General features: G+C 28.6%; 1 protein-coding gene across 1 annotated transcript in view; it reads right to left on the bottom strand.

Moving 5' to 3' along the window:
• Window positions 1-15,492, bottom strand: part of LOC122269444 (A-type potassium channel modulatory protein KCNIP1-like) — a 365,764-nt gene that overhangs the window by 109,522 nt on the left and 240,750 nt on the right. The window contains exon 3 of the mRNA XM_071187748.2: window positions 14,591-14,715. Coding sequence (XP_071043849.1) covers window positions 14,591-14,715 — 125 coding nt within the window. The remainder of the gene's footprint in view (window positions 1-14,590; window positions 14,716-15,492) is intronic.

Below are 15,492 nucleotides of genomic sequence, written 5' to 3'. Positions count from 1 at the left end.
TATTTAAGAATAATTTAAATTGATTTCTAGATTTAAAGGAAAAAAAAAACGCCGAAATAAATACTTTAAAAAACTGTAGTATTTAAGGTGCATCGTGTTTCACTTTTTCATAACATTAAGCCGTTTCTTATCTCTGATCCCAAAGAAAATGTAAACACTATTTTATTAGACAATTTAGGTATCTACATTTTGCATTTATAACAAGGTGAAAAAAATTCCGGTAAAATTACTATACTGTATGGTAATGAAGTTTCTGGTAAAACAGGCCATGATTCTGGTTTATAAAACCTAAATATACTGTATTTAAACCATTCATTTGATAATGTTTCAGTTCATATGGTAGCGGTTTACAGGAAATTCTGGTTTTTATAATCTCGAGTCATGGGCGACGCTGCTCCACCGTCGTGGTTTCGCCACAGGTGCCCACTGGGTAACGAGAAGAAAGTAGCAGTTCTGGCAATTCTGTGGCCAATGTTACAACCCCCAAGTGCCCGCCATTGAAAAAAAAATCTCGAGTCATTTGCATGTAATGCAATAAATGTTTAAATGTTTTGATAACTAAATTCAAGAAAACAAAAATTTCACAATTTGTATGGCTCCTAAATTGTTTTTTTCATAAAAATTCCCTCTTTTCAGCGTATTTAATTCACAATTCCATATGAATTACAAAACTCAATTGTGATGATACGGTATAGAACAAATAAATTTTAGTTATTTAATTCGTTTTGACACTCACGTTGGAATAAGTTCGTAAATTAGTTCGAGCTGCAAGTCATCATGGTTAATTTAACATAATCTTCTATCACAAAGCTTCTTTCTTCCCATTACTTTGGTAGAAAAAATGATATCGAATTACAAGAAAATTTGATAATTTGTTAGTAAGGGAGGAAGACTAATGAGAGATTAAAGATATGACGCACAAAAGAAATTTTGCTGCTCATTAAGGAACAGCTAAAGGCATAGTTGTGAATGCAAACTATACGAAAAAAAAGACTTTTAAAAGCATTTATTTTTCAATATCTTGTTGTTTATGCGGCACTTTAAAGCAGCTTTAGCATTAATGTTGAAGTATGAAAGATAGTGTGAGATAATAAAAAAAAGAAAATCACTACCTTGATTTTGTAACTAAGCACATTAAATTTGGATTTTAAGAAAATAATTTTATGCTAATTGGAATTAGAAAATGAATTACCATATGAATTACAAAACTCAATTGTTATGATACGGTATATGCACATAAATTTTAGCTGTTTAATTATTTCTGACACCCGAATTAAAATAAATTTGTAAATTAGTTCGAGCTGCAAGTCATCATGGTTAATTAAACGTAATCTTCTATCACGAAACTTCTTTCTTCGCATTATTTTGGCACAAAAAATGATATCGAATTACAAGAAAATTTGATAATTTATTAGTAAGGGAGATGAAGACTAATGAGAGATTAAAGATATGACACGCAAAAGAAAATTTGCTGCTTATTAAGGAATAGCTAAAGGCATAGTTGTGAATGCAAAATATGCGAAAAAAAAGGACTTTTATAAGCATTATTTGCTTCAATACTTTTTTGTTTATACGGTACTTTAAAGTAGCTTTAGCATAAATATTGAAGTGTAAAAGATAGTGTGAAATAATTTTCTTAAAAAAAATTACTACTCTGACTTTATAACTAAGCTCATTAAATGTGCATTTTAAGAATATAACTTCATGCTAATTTGTTTATAAAATTGCCGAAGAGAAAAATTTATAATTACGAAGAAAAGTTTTGATATAAAAAAAGTACCATTGAAATAAAAGTAAATGATATATTTATCTTAACTATATTATGAATTTTGAAAATGAAATTTTTTCTAAAGCTTCCTTTCAGTTTTCGGATTTGAAAGGTTGAATATTATTTTAAATAAAAAAATTTTATTTTTGAGGTTGCTGAATAACTTTTCTTTCTGAAAATACATTATTTTTCAAACGTGTATTAACCGGAGGAAAAAAGTTTGGTTAAAACTGCCAGATTATAGTAAAATGTAAGGTGTATCTGGCTCTATGGGGCCACAAAAAATCACGATAGCTTTTACCGAAGCACTTTGATACTGATTTTGGTGAAATTAGTAATGAAATAATGTTTTATAATATGTGATAAATTTTGGCAAATGTGGTAAAATTTGGTAATTTTATCATGATACCGTAGAACATGGCATAAAAACAAATTTTCGGATAAATTCGCTCTTCAGTTTTGAATTTTTTATTAAATGGGGGGTAATATGAACTATAGTTTTGAAAACCAGAATTCATTTCCTGTGAACAGTTACAGTATGAACGGATAAATAAATTACCAAATAAATACTTTAAATAGCGCATTTTTATTTTTTTTTTGGATTAACCAAAATTATGTTGCAAAATATCAATGGTTTGTACTCATTTTTCCTTTTATCAAGATGATTTAAACCGAAATCTATGGTTTTCGACTGGCATAATTCACCCTAAACACAGTATTAATAATTTAAATAATCTTAGACTTATAATCGTAATTAAGTCACTATGGTTTGAGTAGAATGTTTTAAAAAGTTATAAAACAATTGAAGCGACAGCATCTCCAAAAACAATGCATCAATTTTTCGAAAAACCAAAATCTATAGTTTGCGGCTGAGATAATTTAAACAAAAAGCAACTTTAATAATTTTAAGCTTCATAATTTTAACGAAGTCGCTATGGTGCTTAAAAGGATGTTTTTAAAAGTTATAAATCAACTGAACTGACAGCTCCAAAACCAGAACATCAATTTTTCGAAAAACCTACGTAAGCAAACCTAAGTAGTACCATGGTTATTATAGATTTTTAAAGTGTATAAAAATCATAATTTTAAAAAAAATAATTATAATAATTTATCTATAGTTTCTGAGGTATAAAAACAGTTATATATAAAATTACTTCAGTTGCAGAGGGAAAAAAAACGTATGAGTGATTTGGTAACATATGTCATTCTGTACATATCTCAATTTCAACTTTTTCATTACAAATGTTTGTAGTTGCCAAATTAGACGCTATAAAAATTAGCTATTTAAAAGAAATTTAAATAGATTTTTTGAAAATTCAAAAACTAGTATCCTATTTTCCTAGTTAAACAGTCAACTGAGCATTTTAAATTTAAAAAACTTTTTTTGGCGTTTATACATGGATTCTTAAATTTGTTATCCATTGTTACTACAAAAATTTCGCTTAACTGGGATAAAAAATAAGTAAATAAATCAACCACAGATAAATAGCTTAGTAATTAATTGAGTAAAGAATTGCTAGCCTGTTGAAAAAGTATTTTTCAGACTTCTGTTTTATTTATTTAGCATTTTCTTTTACATTTGAAAACGAACTATTATAAGTTACAGTAATTTACCTTCCTTCGCGTTTTATTGGGTAACATTTTGAAAGAAATTCAAAACAAAGTTTAAAAGAATTTAATTTTTTTTTATTATCAATGCTATTTAGCAGTTGTTTACTTAAGGTCTTCTTACATTTCTTTGAGAATTTATAAAGTTTGTTCTCAGTAATTCACGTTAGAATTTAGTAATTAAGATACTTAAAAAGTTTAACAGTGCATCAAAATGCATTGAATCTTTGAAGGGAAAATTAAGAAATATAATTACGCTGCTATAAGAGTAATCAAATTACTTTGAAGCCGAAGAATTTTGTTTGAAGCCAGGAAAATGTTTACGGAAGATTAAGAAATTTCTAAAGAGAGAAAAAAAAGCTATTACAGTAAGCTTTTAATGAAAGTTAAAAAGTAACTTAAAAGAAACAATTAATTAATTTCTTCATTTATTTAATATAAAGGGAATTTTTTGGTTACATTGCATTCTTTTTTATGAGTGCCATTGTTTTTAAACGTAATTAGATTTCAATCTTTATTTTACTAATTTACCTTTTATTTTATAAGTTTATTTCTTTTACCGCTCCTTTACCTCCCTACTTTTACGTTGTTACGCTACATCTGTACATTTACGTTGAGAATTTTCTCAATTACAGTTTTGGTGCTATGTAAGAGACATTCACCTTCATATTTGTTTTATTGCTACTTTGGGATCTTTACTAACTGTTTACCTCATAATTAATGATGCAAACGTTTCATCGTTACATCTGGACACCATCATTTAAAATTCATGTTTATGTTCATACATTATGTTCCAGATTTTATTGACCAAACCTATAGAGCATGTATCAACTGTCATTTATATTATCTATCATTCTTCAGTTGTAACTCGGAGTTTTTTTAACAGCACATCTTTACATCAGTACATTTGCACCCATGCATCCCAGGATCATTCTCCGGATTGTTTCATTTGAAACCCTTCTTGGTTCATCACTGTCTATTCATTTTCTTGTACTGATAAGACACAGACGTGCACTTCCAGACTTCAGCATTTCCCGAATGCTCCCTATGGGGCAGGGTTGAATTAAATTAAATTATCTGAAATATGCATGATAAGTTTAACACTTAAATAATGTTGTAAAATACAACCCAGATAGCACCGCTACTAGATTGAAACAAAAATGGGACAATCACGGAGACACATTTGAGAAATTACGTGCAGTTTTAGTGACGTCGATGCGTCGATGTTTAGCTTTGGTGACTTCATATTGTGACGTTACCCCGATGTTAACATGAGATCACAATGAGACATATAATTTTTGCAGTGTTATGATCACCGTGTGATGAAAATGTGGCATATTCAAGTCTCAACTTGATCTTGTGGAGCTTTAAAAGTGATCCTGTTGAGACGTTGAGCTTTAACCTCAGCGATGACCAGGTTGAAACGTAAATATATAACACTTTCGTCACTTCGGGACCCTGTTGAGATGTGCAAATATCACAATTTCGTCACACGGTGTCAACACTCCGCCAATTGAATAACTCACTATAGTCTCATGTTAACGTCTGGGTGACATCAAAATGTGACGTCACACATGATGGAAATAGGATCCTTTTTTGACCTACGCACCGACATTGAAAAATTTACCCGTGACTTCACTAATTAATACCCGTAACTGTCGCATTTTTGTTAGAAACTGATAATGATGTTATCAGGGGGGATGGTACTTTAATAGATTACCTAATATTCAGCCAGCCAATAGTGCCTCAATTTCAACCTTAATTTAGTTGATGTATTCATACAGTTCTTAACTTTGTAATAATACATATTACAAATAAATTTTTATTAGTTTTTGATTCTTTTAAACGTTGCAAAATTGTCCAGCCTTTAAATAGTAAAGTATTTTATCAAAAAGAAACTTTGAATAATTTCTCATAATTCATTTTCCTTAACTTATGAAGTTCAGTTGATAGGTTGTTATCTGTTAAAATTTTTATTAATCTAATACTTTTAAAATATGCATTTGTAATTTGAAATATTTAAAAAAATTATGCAATTGCTGCATTGAATAACATTAATCATTAAATATTATTTCTAAATACGTTATAAATATTTTATATACTTACAGTGCTCAGAAAAGAAAACAGACCACCCTGAATTACCTTTAGTCTAAAGATTGTATCTTCACGTTCTAGGATTCATTCTTAAAGGTTTGAGGGGATGACCTCAAACTTTTAGTTCAGACGATATTTTTAGCCTGCGAAATCAGACTCAAAAACGTACTTCCTCCGAATAAATATATGTTTTCTTTTGTTGACGGATTCGGATTAATGACCTCTAATATACAAGTATCAGCCGCTATCTGCGAAAATAAAGTCTCAGTAATTTGGGCAGGAGAGTGGTTCAAAGTTCACCTTTGATGTTAATTTTACTTTTTTTGTATTTCACCATATGTCAAGAATTTATAAAGCGAATTGAAAAATTTTTGCACGCAATTATAAATTTCGCTTAATCAAAGATAATTTCCATGCAAAAAATAAGTTTTATCAGACATTTATTATTTTTAATTATTTTTTTATTATATTATTTTATTTAAAAAAATTATAATGGTAAGGTATAAAATTTTTTACATAATTTTGAAAAACTAATTTTGCATGGCAAAATATGAAACTGAGTAAAATCGATCAAATAGTTCCTGAGAAATTGAATTTTAAAAAGTTATATTTTTCAAGATTTAAAGAAAATATAAACATATGCATACATCTTAAAAACAGATGGGAAAGGCATCCAAATTCTTTCTTTAAATAGACAATATTAAAATTAATGTATTGTTCGATATTTAGAGAAGGAGAATGCATTTTTTTGACATTGTGATTGTTAAGGTATGGAGCAATATTGTACGGATGCAATTTTTCTTAGCAAACACGTTTATGGAAACAAATTACCCTTTCAAAGTCATGCATTTTCGAACTATTTGAACATGTCACACCTGTGAATGTAATTGTTATGACTATATGCGACTCTATTGTGATTCACATATTTAATTGTTTTGTTTCTTATCCTAAGCTAGTCCAAGGCGTGTTCATCATTAGTGTCTATGACGGGTAGCCCAATACAGTTCGTAAACACAAATAAAATGATTAAAATTCTTTGCAGAATTTACAGCTACTATGTTAGTAAGTCCAGGGCAGCAATTTGAGTCAACTTAAGTGATCACTGCTCATGTCAGACCAACCAGGCAGAGTGGGCAAATCGGAGAACCCTCCAATCCAATTTTATGAAGGTGTTTCCTAAGTTAATCATGTCCGGTCAATATTGCGAAGTTAGCCAAACCCACCCGTCAGACCAGATTATATAGTATGGGATTATCCATCAAGGAATCCCAGGTCCACCCACTGGTTAGGTTGGTAATAGTTTAATGATAACTGGCTTTAAACTCTGCTGTAATAACTCTTTTAATACTATAGCAACTGCCAGGGGGATCTGGTTGAGAAAGGCTAGATCCGGCCTTAGCAAGCTAATCAGAAAATTCGTTTCCTACTATATCACAATGACTGGGTATCCCTAGTAGGGTATCATTGCGTCCACTTATTATCAGAAAATATGTTGTTGGCAATTAAGAGAAGAAATATCTTTAGCTGGCATAACTGAGGAGTGGCCTGTGAATCAAAAGAAAATAATCACAATGTTCTGCCCCTCTCTTTCTGTAATGTCAATTAATGTTATGTGAACAGTATCCACTTCACCATCAAAACTTGCATAATGCTTGCCAACGGCTCTGCTGAGGCTAAAGTTCCTGGGGTAAACATCAGCATTACATATTTAATTGTAAATGAGTAGTCGCAAAAACTACTTGAAAGACTTTTAAATGACTGGTCTGTATAGAATGGAATCATAACTTTAGTGAGACAAGTGGCATGTAAGTATACACTTGACCACAATTAAACAAATTTGCTGGAATTGAATATGAGAACAGAACGTATGAGACAAGTCGCAAGACTTTCAAAGGATCAATGTTGCAATAAATTTTCTCAACGACTTTAGCTCCAGTTAAGTATAGTTTTGACTACCAAGTAACACATGTTACTTTATTCTGGATTCACTATAGCAATCTTTGCCATCTAGTAATACATATATTTTATTTTGCATATGATTTGTTTAACACTAGAACAACCGGATTTTGGACTTACCTAAAGCCCAACTTAACTAAATGGTGGCTAAAGCCACCATTTGGGGTCAATTTGACCCTCATAAGAAATTGATGATATTACGTAAATGATTATAGAAAGTATGAATAATGTTGAAAATACTATATGTAAGAGTTTTATAGTTATCTACCTTTTTATTAGCGCAATGACAATATTATATTATAATGTTATATTATATTAAAGATTATTCTATAGAAAGAGAGCAGGTAATACGAAAATAAACAAAGGAAAAGAATATAAATAATAAACATTAGAACATAACATGTTTTAAAATGTTAAGTTCCAGCAATAGTTAGGCATTTTAGGAACTGAATTTTATCAATTAGGAGCCATCTGATGCGCGAAGTACTAATTTATAGTTCTTCAACAAACACAAGAATGAATTTGGAATGAGTAATTGGGTATTCAAAAGATTAAAGCAATAGGCTTGAAGCAAAAGGATTGAGTACAGCAATATCACAAACGTTGTAAAAAATGCAAATCACCTGCAAGTTTCATCTTTTGTAGAATTATTACTTAGCATCTAGTCTACTAAGCCTACGTCACATCTCGTACTATTATAGTAAGTGACACTGCTTGGCTTCTACTCTGTACTACAGTTTGCAAACACGTTCGCATGAATACTATTCAGAATTATGTCATTTTTATTTTGCACTTACATAATAAGTATTTAGTTTCCATTTTGCAGTGCAGAAGATGAATGCCATTCCAGAGAAGTGACATTGAAACTAGGAGGACATTTTGTTTTGTTCGCGCGTAGTATCCCTGTAAATATAGGTTTTTTTTTCTAAAAAAATTCTTCTGCAAGTTTTACTAAAGGCAAAAGACAATAATTTCGCTGAGTTTTGAGTTTAGGTGTTATTCCATGTTTGAAGCACTGTGTTTATCTCAGGTTGCAATTCATTTGATAGTTTTTCAAATTACACAAATAAAAATAGCCATTCAAAAAAAAATTTTTTTGGACTTTATATCAGTTGAAATCAAAGTTATATGGCTTGCACGTCATACAATAACTTTTCATTATTATTTACAAGAAAGCAAACTGTTTTCCAAAACCTTCTCAAGGATTATAATAAATATAACAGCTTATAATCAGCACATATATGGTTTCTTTTAGACACAATAACGAAATTATAATTTAATTAATACGATGCAGCTTAGTAAACTAAGCTACTTCTCTAATCGAGTCTAAGATACTATATAATTTCACGAAAAATGTTAAGACGGTGGATCCTACTTTCTGTTCTACAATTCCTATTCATAATGTTTGCAGTTCAGCAAAATCAAAAACAGGCATAAAACTGAACGTTTTTCTTTTAGGGATCAAAATGACCCCTTTTGGCTGTTTTAGGTAGTTCTATAATTATTTATTTTACAGATAATCAAAAAGGCATGAAATTTTGATGTAGCATACGTAGAAACAATTGAGGAAAAGTAAAAAAATATGAGCTAAGAAGCTAGCGTGTATCTTCAAAAATAACATACAAAATTGCAAAAAACGATTAAAATCACCCCAACTGCGCTTGTAGTGTTAAAAAGTTTCTTTTTTATAACTAGGCATATTTATTAATTATTTATGGAAAAAATTATCATTTACCTAGAATTATATATTTGTTATAAATCATTAAATAAAAATTATAATTTATTTTCAAGCAATTTACCTAATTCATAGCTAATAATATATATTATTTTACGCAGATTATTTTACACAAAAATAAGGTTTAATAAGGTCGGATGAAAAAAAGTCGATTATTTGAAATCTATTAAAAAAGTAATACACTTGTTTTAAATCATTATATCAGGAAGTAAATGGGATTTCTGACTCATTTATTCTGCGTTAAGTTGGTGAAAAATCTATAATCCATTTAAAGTAAAAGTTACATTCGAATACGTTTTTTTTTCTATTTTTTTTAAAAAGCAATTATTTTTGCAGCAAAAGTGCAAAAATGACAAAAAAATTCCTTTACTATTTAATAATTCTCCGAAAGTATTTATGTGAAAATAAAATAATCATGATTGGTGAGAGACAATTTAAATATCTTTTTTGCTGGTCTCCTTCGATTAAAAAGTTATTGAAGAATTATTATTGAGGAAATGTTTCCGAAATCACTATTCAGTTTAGACATTACTAATATCAATAGTTTCAAGTTTATATGACAGTGATGTGCTTCTTAGTAATTAGTTGAAATTTTATTAAGCTTTGTTTGGTTTTTTAAAGAAATTCTGTTAGTAACCGCTTGAAATTCGGTGTATATCGAACCACAATATCGTCAAAATTTACTTCAACCTTATTATGGTGCTGAACCATATAAGCCTACTTCTTAAAAGTTAATTGCACGATAATAAGGTTCAACATGAACGGAAACATGGATCAATTTCACACTTTATTAACGCTGCAGCAACTGTATTTTGACTTAAGCTATCTGACTTGTACAAAAACATGATTTTGTGATAACTTTTTGAAATTTGAGTTTATTATAAATTTAGAACCCTTGTACTCTGAGATTTCTAAAAATACTTTTGTTTGCAGTTATTTACAAAGTTATAGCATTTTTCTGCAAAGTGATAACAGTGGATAGTTTATTCTGGACAACGCAACAATTTGTTTAAAGAAATACTAGAAAATTACAATAAAATGCTAATTGATTAACTTTAATGTGTCATCAAATTGAATTTGAATGCATTATCAAAAATGAATTTGTTGTAATTCATGCTTTCAAAGATCTTAAATAGGAAAATTCAAAAAACCGAGTTCACGTATATATGGTTCTTCATTTCAGCAAATCCTTTTTGTATTTTCAAAAACAAATATCTTTCCAGCAATTCATGTTTCACCAATAATACAAAATACAAATTTAAGAATAAACAAAAATAAATCCCCAGTGATTTATTTCTGTGAATTTAAATGGGTGACACTAAAAGTGGATCACAAGATGGTGCAGTCATTTTTTGCTTGCTGCTGTAATTTTCTCCCTCATTCTGCTGTATACAGTTTTAGTTTGCAGGGTAGAACTTATTTTAGAAGTATGTAAAACTTCTCAGTCTCTTTATGTATTTCACCAAGTACTGCTGTGACATAGATGTCGAAGTTGTGAGTTTGAGATTTTATAAATTACCTTTACAAATTACAAAGAGTGTTTTCAAATCCTCAAGGATTGCGGATGCAAAGATCGATTCAGGAAATGTACTTTAATACATTTTTTCAGCTTTAAGAAGAGAAAAAGAAGATATATTTATTTTTTAAGAATTGAGAAAGTAACTGTTCCAAATTCTATATTGTTTTCTCGTTTCCGAAGTTTTCTTAAAACTATGTTTTGGAAAATGTTATTTCCGTAAAATTTACAGATTCTGAAAGTATATTTTGCTTATTTTAAGACAAATATTTAGTTTTTCCTTTAAAATTTTTTAAGTCTTTTTAAGTAAGTTTTGCACATTCATCTTACCAAAATATTTCCTTTCAGGAGAAAAAAATTATTAAAGATTATTTTAAAACAGCATAATATCTCTTTAGTAGCAGAAAACATATTATTCGATTTTTTTAACCTAACAAATGTGAAAACAATAATGTTAACTTCAGCTAATTTTAAAGAATTTAGATTTTAGAAAATTTTTACTGTGTGCAGTATATACACCTTGAATATAAATATAATAAAAAACATGAAAAGTTATCTAATGTTGAAAAAAGTTAGTTATTAAATAATAGTTTCATAAATTTTCAGATTTGCAACTTGCACATTTTGGACATTGAACAATGATGGTCTGTAGATGATATTATATGAGATATTGCAATATCAGTTTCAATATTTTCATTACGTATTACTGATTATCTGAAATACTTGTATCTTGCAACTAATTATTGTAAACGTTAAAAAGGTATTTTAGCTCATTTTTAATGCAGTGTGTTCTAAGTTTGACTGGGTTTATTTTTGAATAACTTATGACAGGAAATCGGTTAAAGTTAAAAAAATATTCCTACAAATAGAGATGCATATAGCATATTCGTTAACCATATATATATATATATATATATATATATATATATATATATATATATATATATATATATATATTGATAGAAATTTCTCGGGAACAATATTCAAGCAAAATAACTAAATAACTATGAATACGATGGTAATCAAACTGTTGATTGTGAGAAGGCCATTTATTAACTGCTTTCACATAATACTGTTAAACAGCCAGAATTTTATTGCACCAACTGAGCCGCCCTAATTAAGCCACTTAGTTCCTCGCCACTGCGTAGATATTATATCCAAGAAGGCTAATATGTCTGTCTCATGACAGACGGAATTGGAGTTGACCCTACAATATTTTCTCCATTCCCTTTAACACTTGAAGAGTATCCAATGTTCAGTACTCCCCAATTCGTGTTCTGCTCTCTCCAATGTCCATTACCTAACGGAAAGCCTAGCGCTTATGACCAGTTAAATTTCTTTTTTTTCACAGTTTTGAAACCATACTAGCTGTAAATTGTTTGAAAACCTTACAGTTCTGTTTTCCTAGCTTTATAACCATATTAGTGTTGTAAACGGTTTCAAAACCGTAAAAGTAAAAAAAAAGTTCTTTAACCGTAAAAGTTTTTATATATATATATATATATATATATATATATATATATATATATATATATATATATATATATATATATGTAACATATACGTGTAACATCCTTTAATGTATAATTAGAATTCTTGAATTTAATATTTCTATTTATTTTCTAATAATTCTATTAAAATAATATACATAGCTTTTTGAAAATGTGTTTACAATTTTCTTTTACTTTGAGATTTAAATAAATAAGTAAAACTAAATTTTTTCAGTGAATCACATTTGATAAATCTTTAATTTTACTTTCACGAATTTTATTTATAAGTAAAGGAAATAAGACACTTGAATATTCTCTTTTATAAAACTATAATGAAGGTTACAGCCATTGTATTTCTTACCGTATAGGAAAAAACAACTATGCTATCAGTTTTTGCATTGTTGATGCAAATGTCATTTCATATTTTCATCCTTTTACAAGTTTTTATAAGTCTAGAAGTTCTTGAAATTTATATTTGCTGATTTGTCGAAACATGTATTGGTTTATTTATATTAAATTTAAACTGGGTATAAAAATAAAAGTTTAAGAATTAGAAAGAAAAAGTACATTTCTGTCGCGAAAAGGACTCCATAATAAATTTTTCTGAAATGTTAAAATAAATTCTTTCTGAGAATAAATTTATTATTTTTAAATTAATTGCTTCATTCTATGAAAATAGCAACTACATTAATTTGTAAATTGGAATTAACGATGCTGATAAGATTTTTAACTAATATATTGTTAACTGTTAAAAAATTGTTTTCAAAAGTGTACTTTTATTTACTCTATGTTGAGCGTAAAACTATAACTTTTCGCAAAAGTAACTGAGCCTATTATCATAAATATTTTATGATATATTGAACATAATCTGTAAGGATGATATTAAATTTTCACCAATGTATATAATTGGTCGATTTTTTTGAAAGTTGGAAAATGAAGCATCTTCTAAACTTTTAATTAAATGTATAATTTTGCCAAATATTTAATTGTAGTTCAAAGAACGTTATTGAGTTGATGGAAACGAATGAAGGTTAATGTTGATTTTATATCAATAAAGAGTTTTAAAATTGAGTTAAAAGAGTTTTTCTGACATTTTTATTATTCAATTTCTGTTTTATTCAAATATTTTAATGTGAAACATAATATTGTTAAAATTGGCACTGTATTATAATTATATTGACAATGTAAACTTGCGGGATCACATAGTTCAACCCTTTTCAATATTGTTATAACAATGTAAGCCTCTTTATAGAGAAAATAACTACTGATTCTCGCCTGTCTGTTTAAAAATTGATAATATTTTTAGCGAGATTTCACCAGTATCAGTGACGATTTTATCCAGTATTTTTCTTTACAATTGCAATATTAGAAATTCTGGAGAGTGTTGAATATTGTTCATTCGAATTCATGCAAAGTTTCTAATGCAAGCTAAATTACTTAAGCCTGATTACATAATACTATGTTTAAACTTGATCAGGCACATAATAAAATACCTTTTAAAGGTTACAGTAAATTTGGTTGGTAGGTAGTCAATATTAATTTTCAATGTTGTAAAGAGCTCTTAGAATTTTATTTCTAAAATTACAGTAAAATAACTGGCAGCATTCCCCCATCCAATTAACTGCAAAATTTACTGTAAGGGACATTTTTCACGGTTTTGAAAGAATTTACAATTGATATGGTTAAAAAAACTGATGATACAAACTATGTGGTTTTATAACCATTTACGACTAACATGGTTTTAAAACTTCAAAAATGAAATTCAACTAAACATTGAATATGGGTTATGTTAGGCTTTGCGTTAGAAATGACCATTGGAGTTAGGTTGTGATTGAGTGACATAATTAGATTATCTGGTTGCACCATCTACAGTGAGAGATGGAAAATACTAGTCTTTTTGTGTTAAGCAGTGTTATTTTACTGTCATCTATGTTGGAATGAGAATTTCACGCTCCGAGAGTTCAGGGTCACCAATTGGGGAAGGAAGAACACTGACTTTCTCCAGAAGTTGAAGAAATGTTGTGGTGTCAACGCTGGGATTCGTATCCCTGTCCAGCCGGTCATAAAAGTGACAGGATATTCCTCTCGGTTATGGCATGTACCCATCTGCGAAAAACTAATCTGCAGAAATGAGTTGCCTGGTGAGCCTAGTTGACGCTGATAAAATTCTGGTCGTTAGATCATATTTGGTAAAAACAGTCAATCAGAAACAGTAAAAACAGTAAAATCAGTTCTCGAAGTTAACAGTTTAAATACAATCTTTTTCTATGGTTATTTGACTTTTTGGTTGAATATGTAAAAATGAAAAAAAAAATTCTAAAATTGCAGTTTTTCTGAGACTGTCTTGAGCGATATCAATACTGCAATAAAAATAATTTAATGTTAATTTCTTATATTTAGGAAAGAAAATGAAAAGAACTTACCTGTTTGAAACCTTGGTATATTAGTTTTAGTTCATTTTTCGAAAATTTTGTGACTCTACATAAAGCTTCAATTCTTTCAGGCTTCGATCGGACAAATGTCATTTCAATATCATCATTCAAGTCTTCTGAAAGAAGAGAACATTTAACTACAAATAAATATATTGGTATTCATAATTATTCAACTGTTCAATTAAAAACACAGAGTATCACACTGTAAAATAATTCAGCATCAAATTACGGTAAAAAGTACCAGTAATATTATTTTGAAATTTACTTTTTTTTTAAAATTTAATATGGTGCTGATCCATATTATACTACTTTTTAAACTTAATTACATGATGCTATGGTTCCACTTGAAGGGAAACATGAATTAATTTTAAATCTTATTGAGATTGCAGCAAATTCACACCATACTATGTCTTAAATTACAGATATTATGGCTCGATGGTGAACCAACTTTTCTGATAACGTACTGTATCTATTGATATTCCAATTACACTGTAAAAAATACCGTATCAAATTACGATTAACAATACAGGGACTTAGGGTAGTACTATTTACCTTAAAGTCCATTTTTTACTGTAAAATTTTACGGAGAATTTTTTTTATTATACTTATTAAAAGTAGATGTATTAGGGTATATAAGAAGATTCTAAAATTAGAATTAAATGCACACGAAACATTCAAAAATACATATTAAAGTTTTCATTAGAGATTTTTAATTTTTATGTTTTAATTGTAGAATTAGATGCAGTTTTAAAAAAGAAAAATTAGAAAACGATTCTTTATTAATATAATTTATTGCTAAAACCCATTGCAAGCGTCGTTTTCTTTAAAATTTAAAGAGAAATATTGTATGCATTTAACATATTTAAGCTACACTTTATGTGTAATTTACATAA

Source organism: Parasteatoda tepidariorum, chromosome 11, assembly GCF_982258835.1.
Source record: "Parasteatoda tepidariorum strain Cologne lab strain chromosome 11, Ptep-v5.0, whole genome shotgun sequence".
Taxonomy (NCBI): domain Eukaryota; kingdom Metazoa; phylum Arthropoda; class Arachnida; order Araneae; family Theridiidae; genus Parasteatoda; species Parasteatoda tepidariorum.
This window is presented reverse-complemented; position numbering and strand designations above follow the sequence as displayed.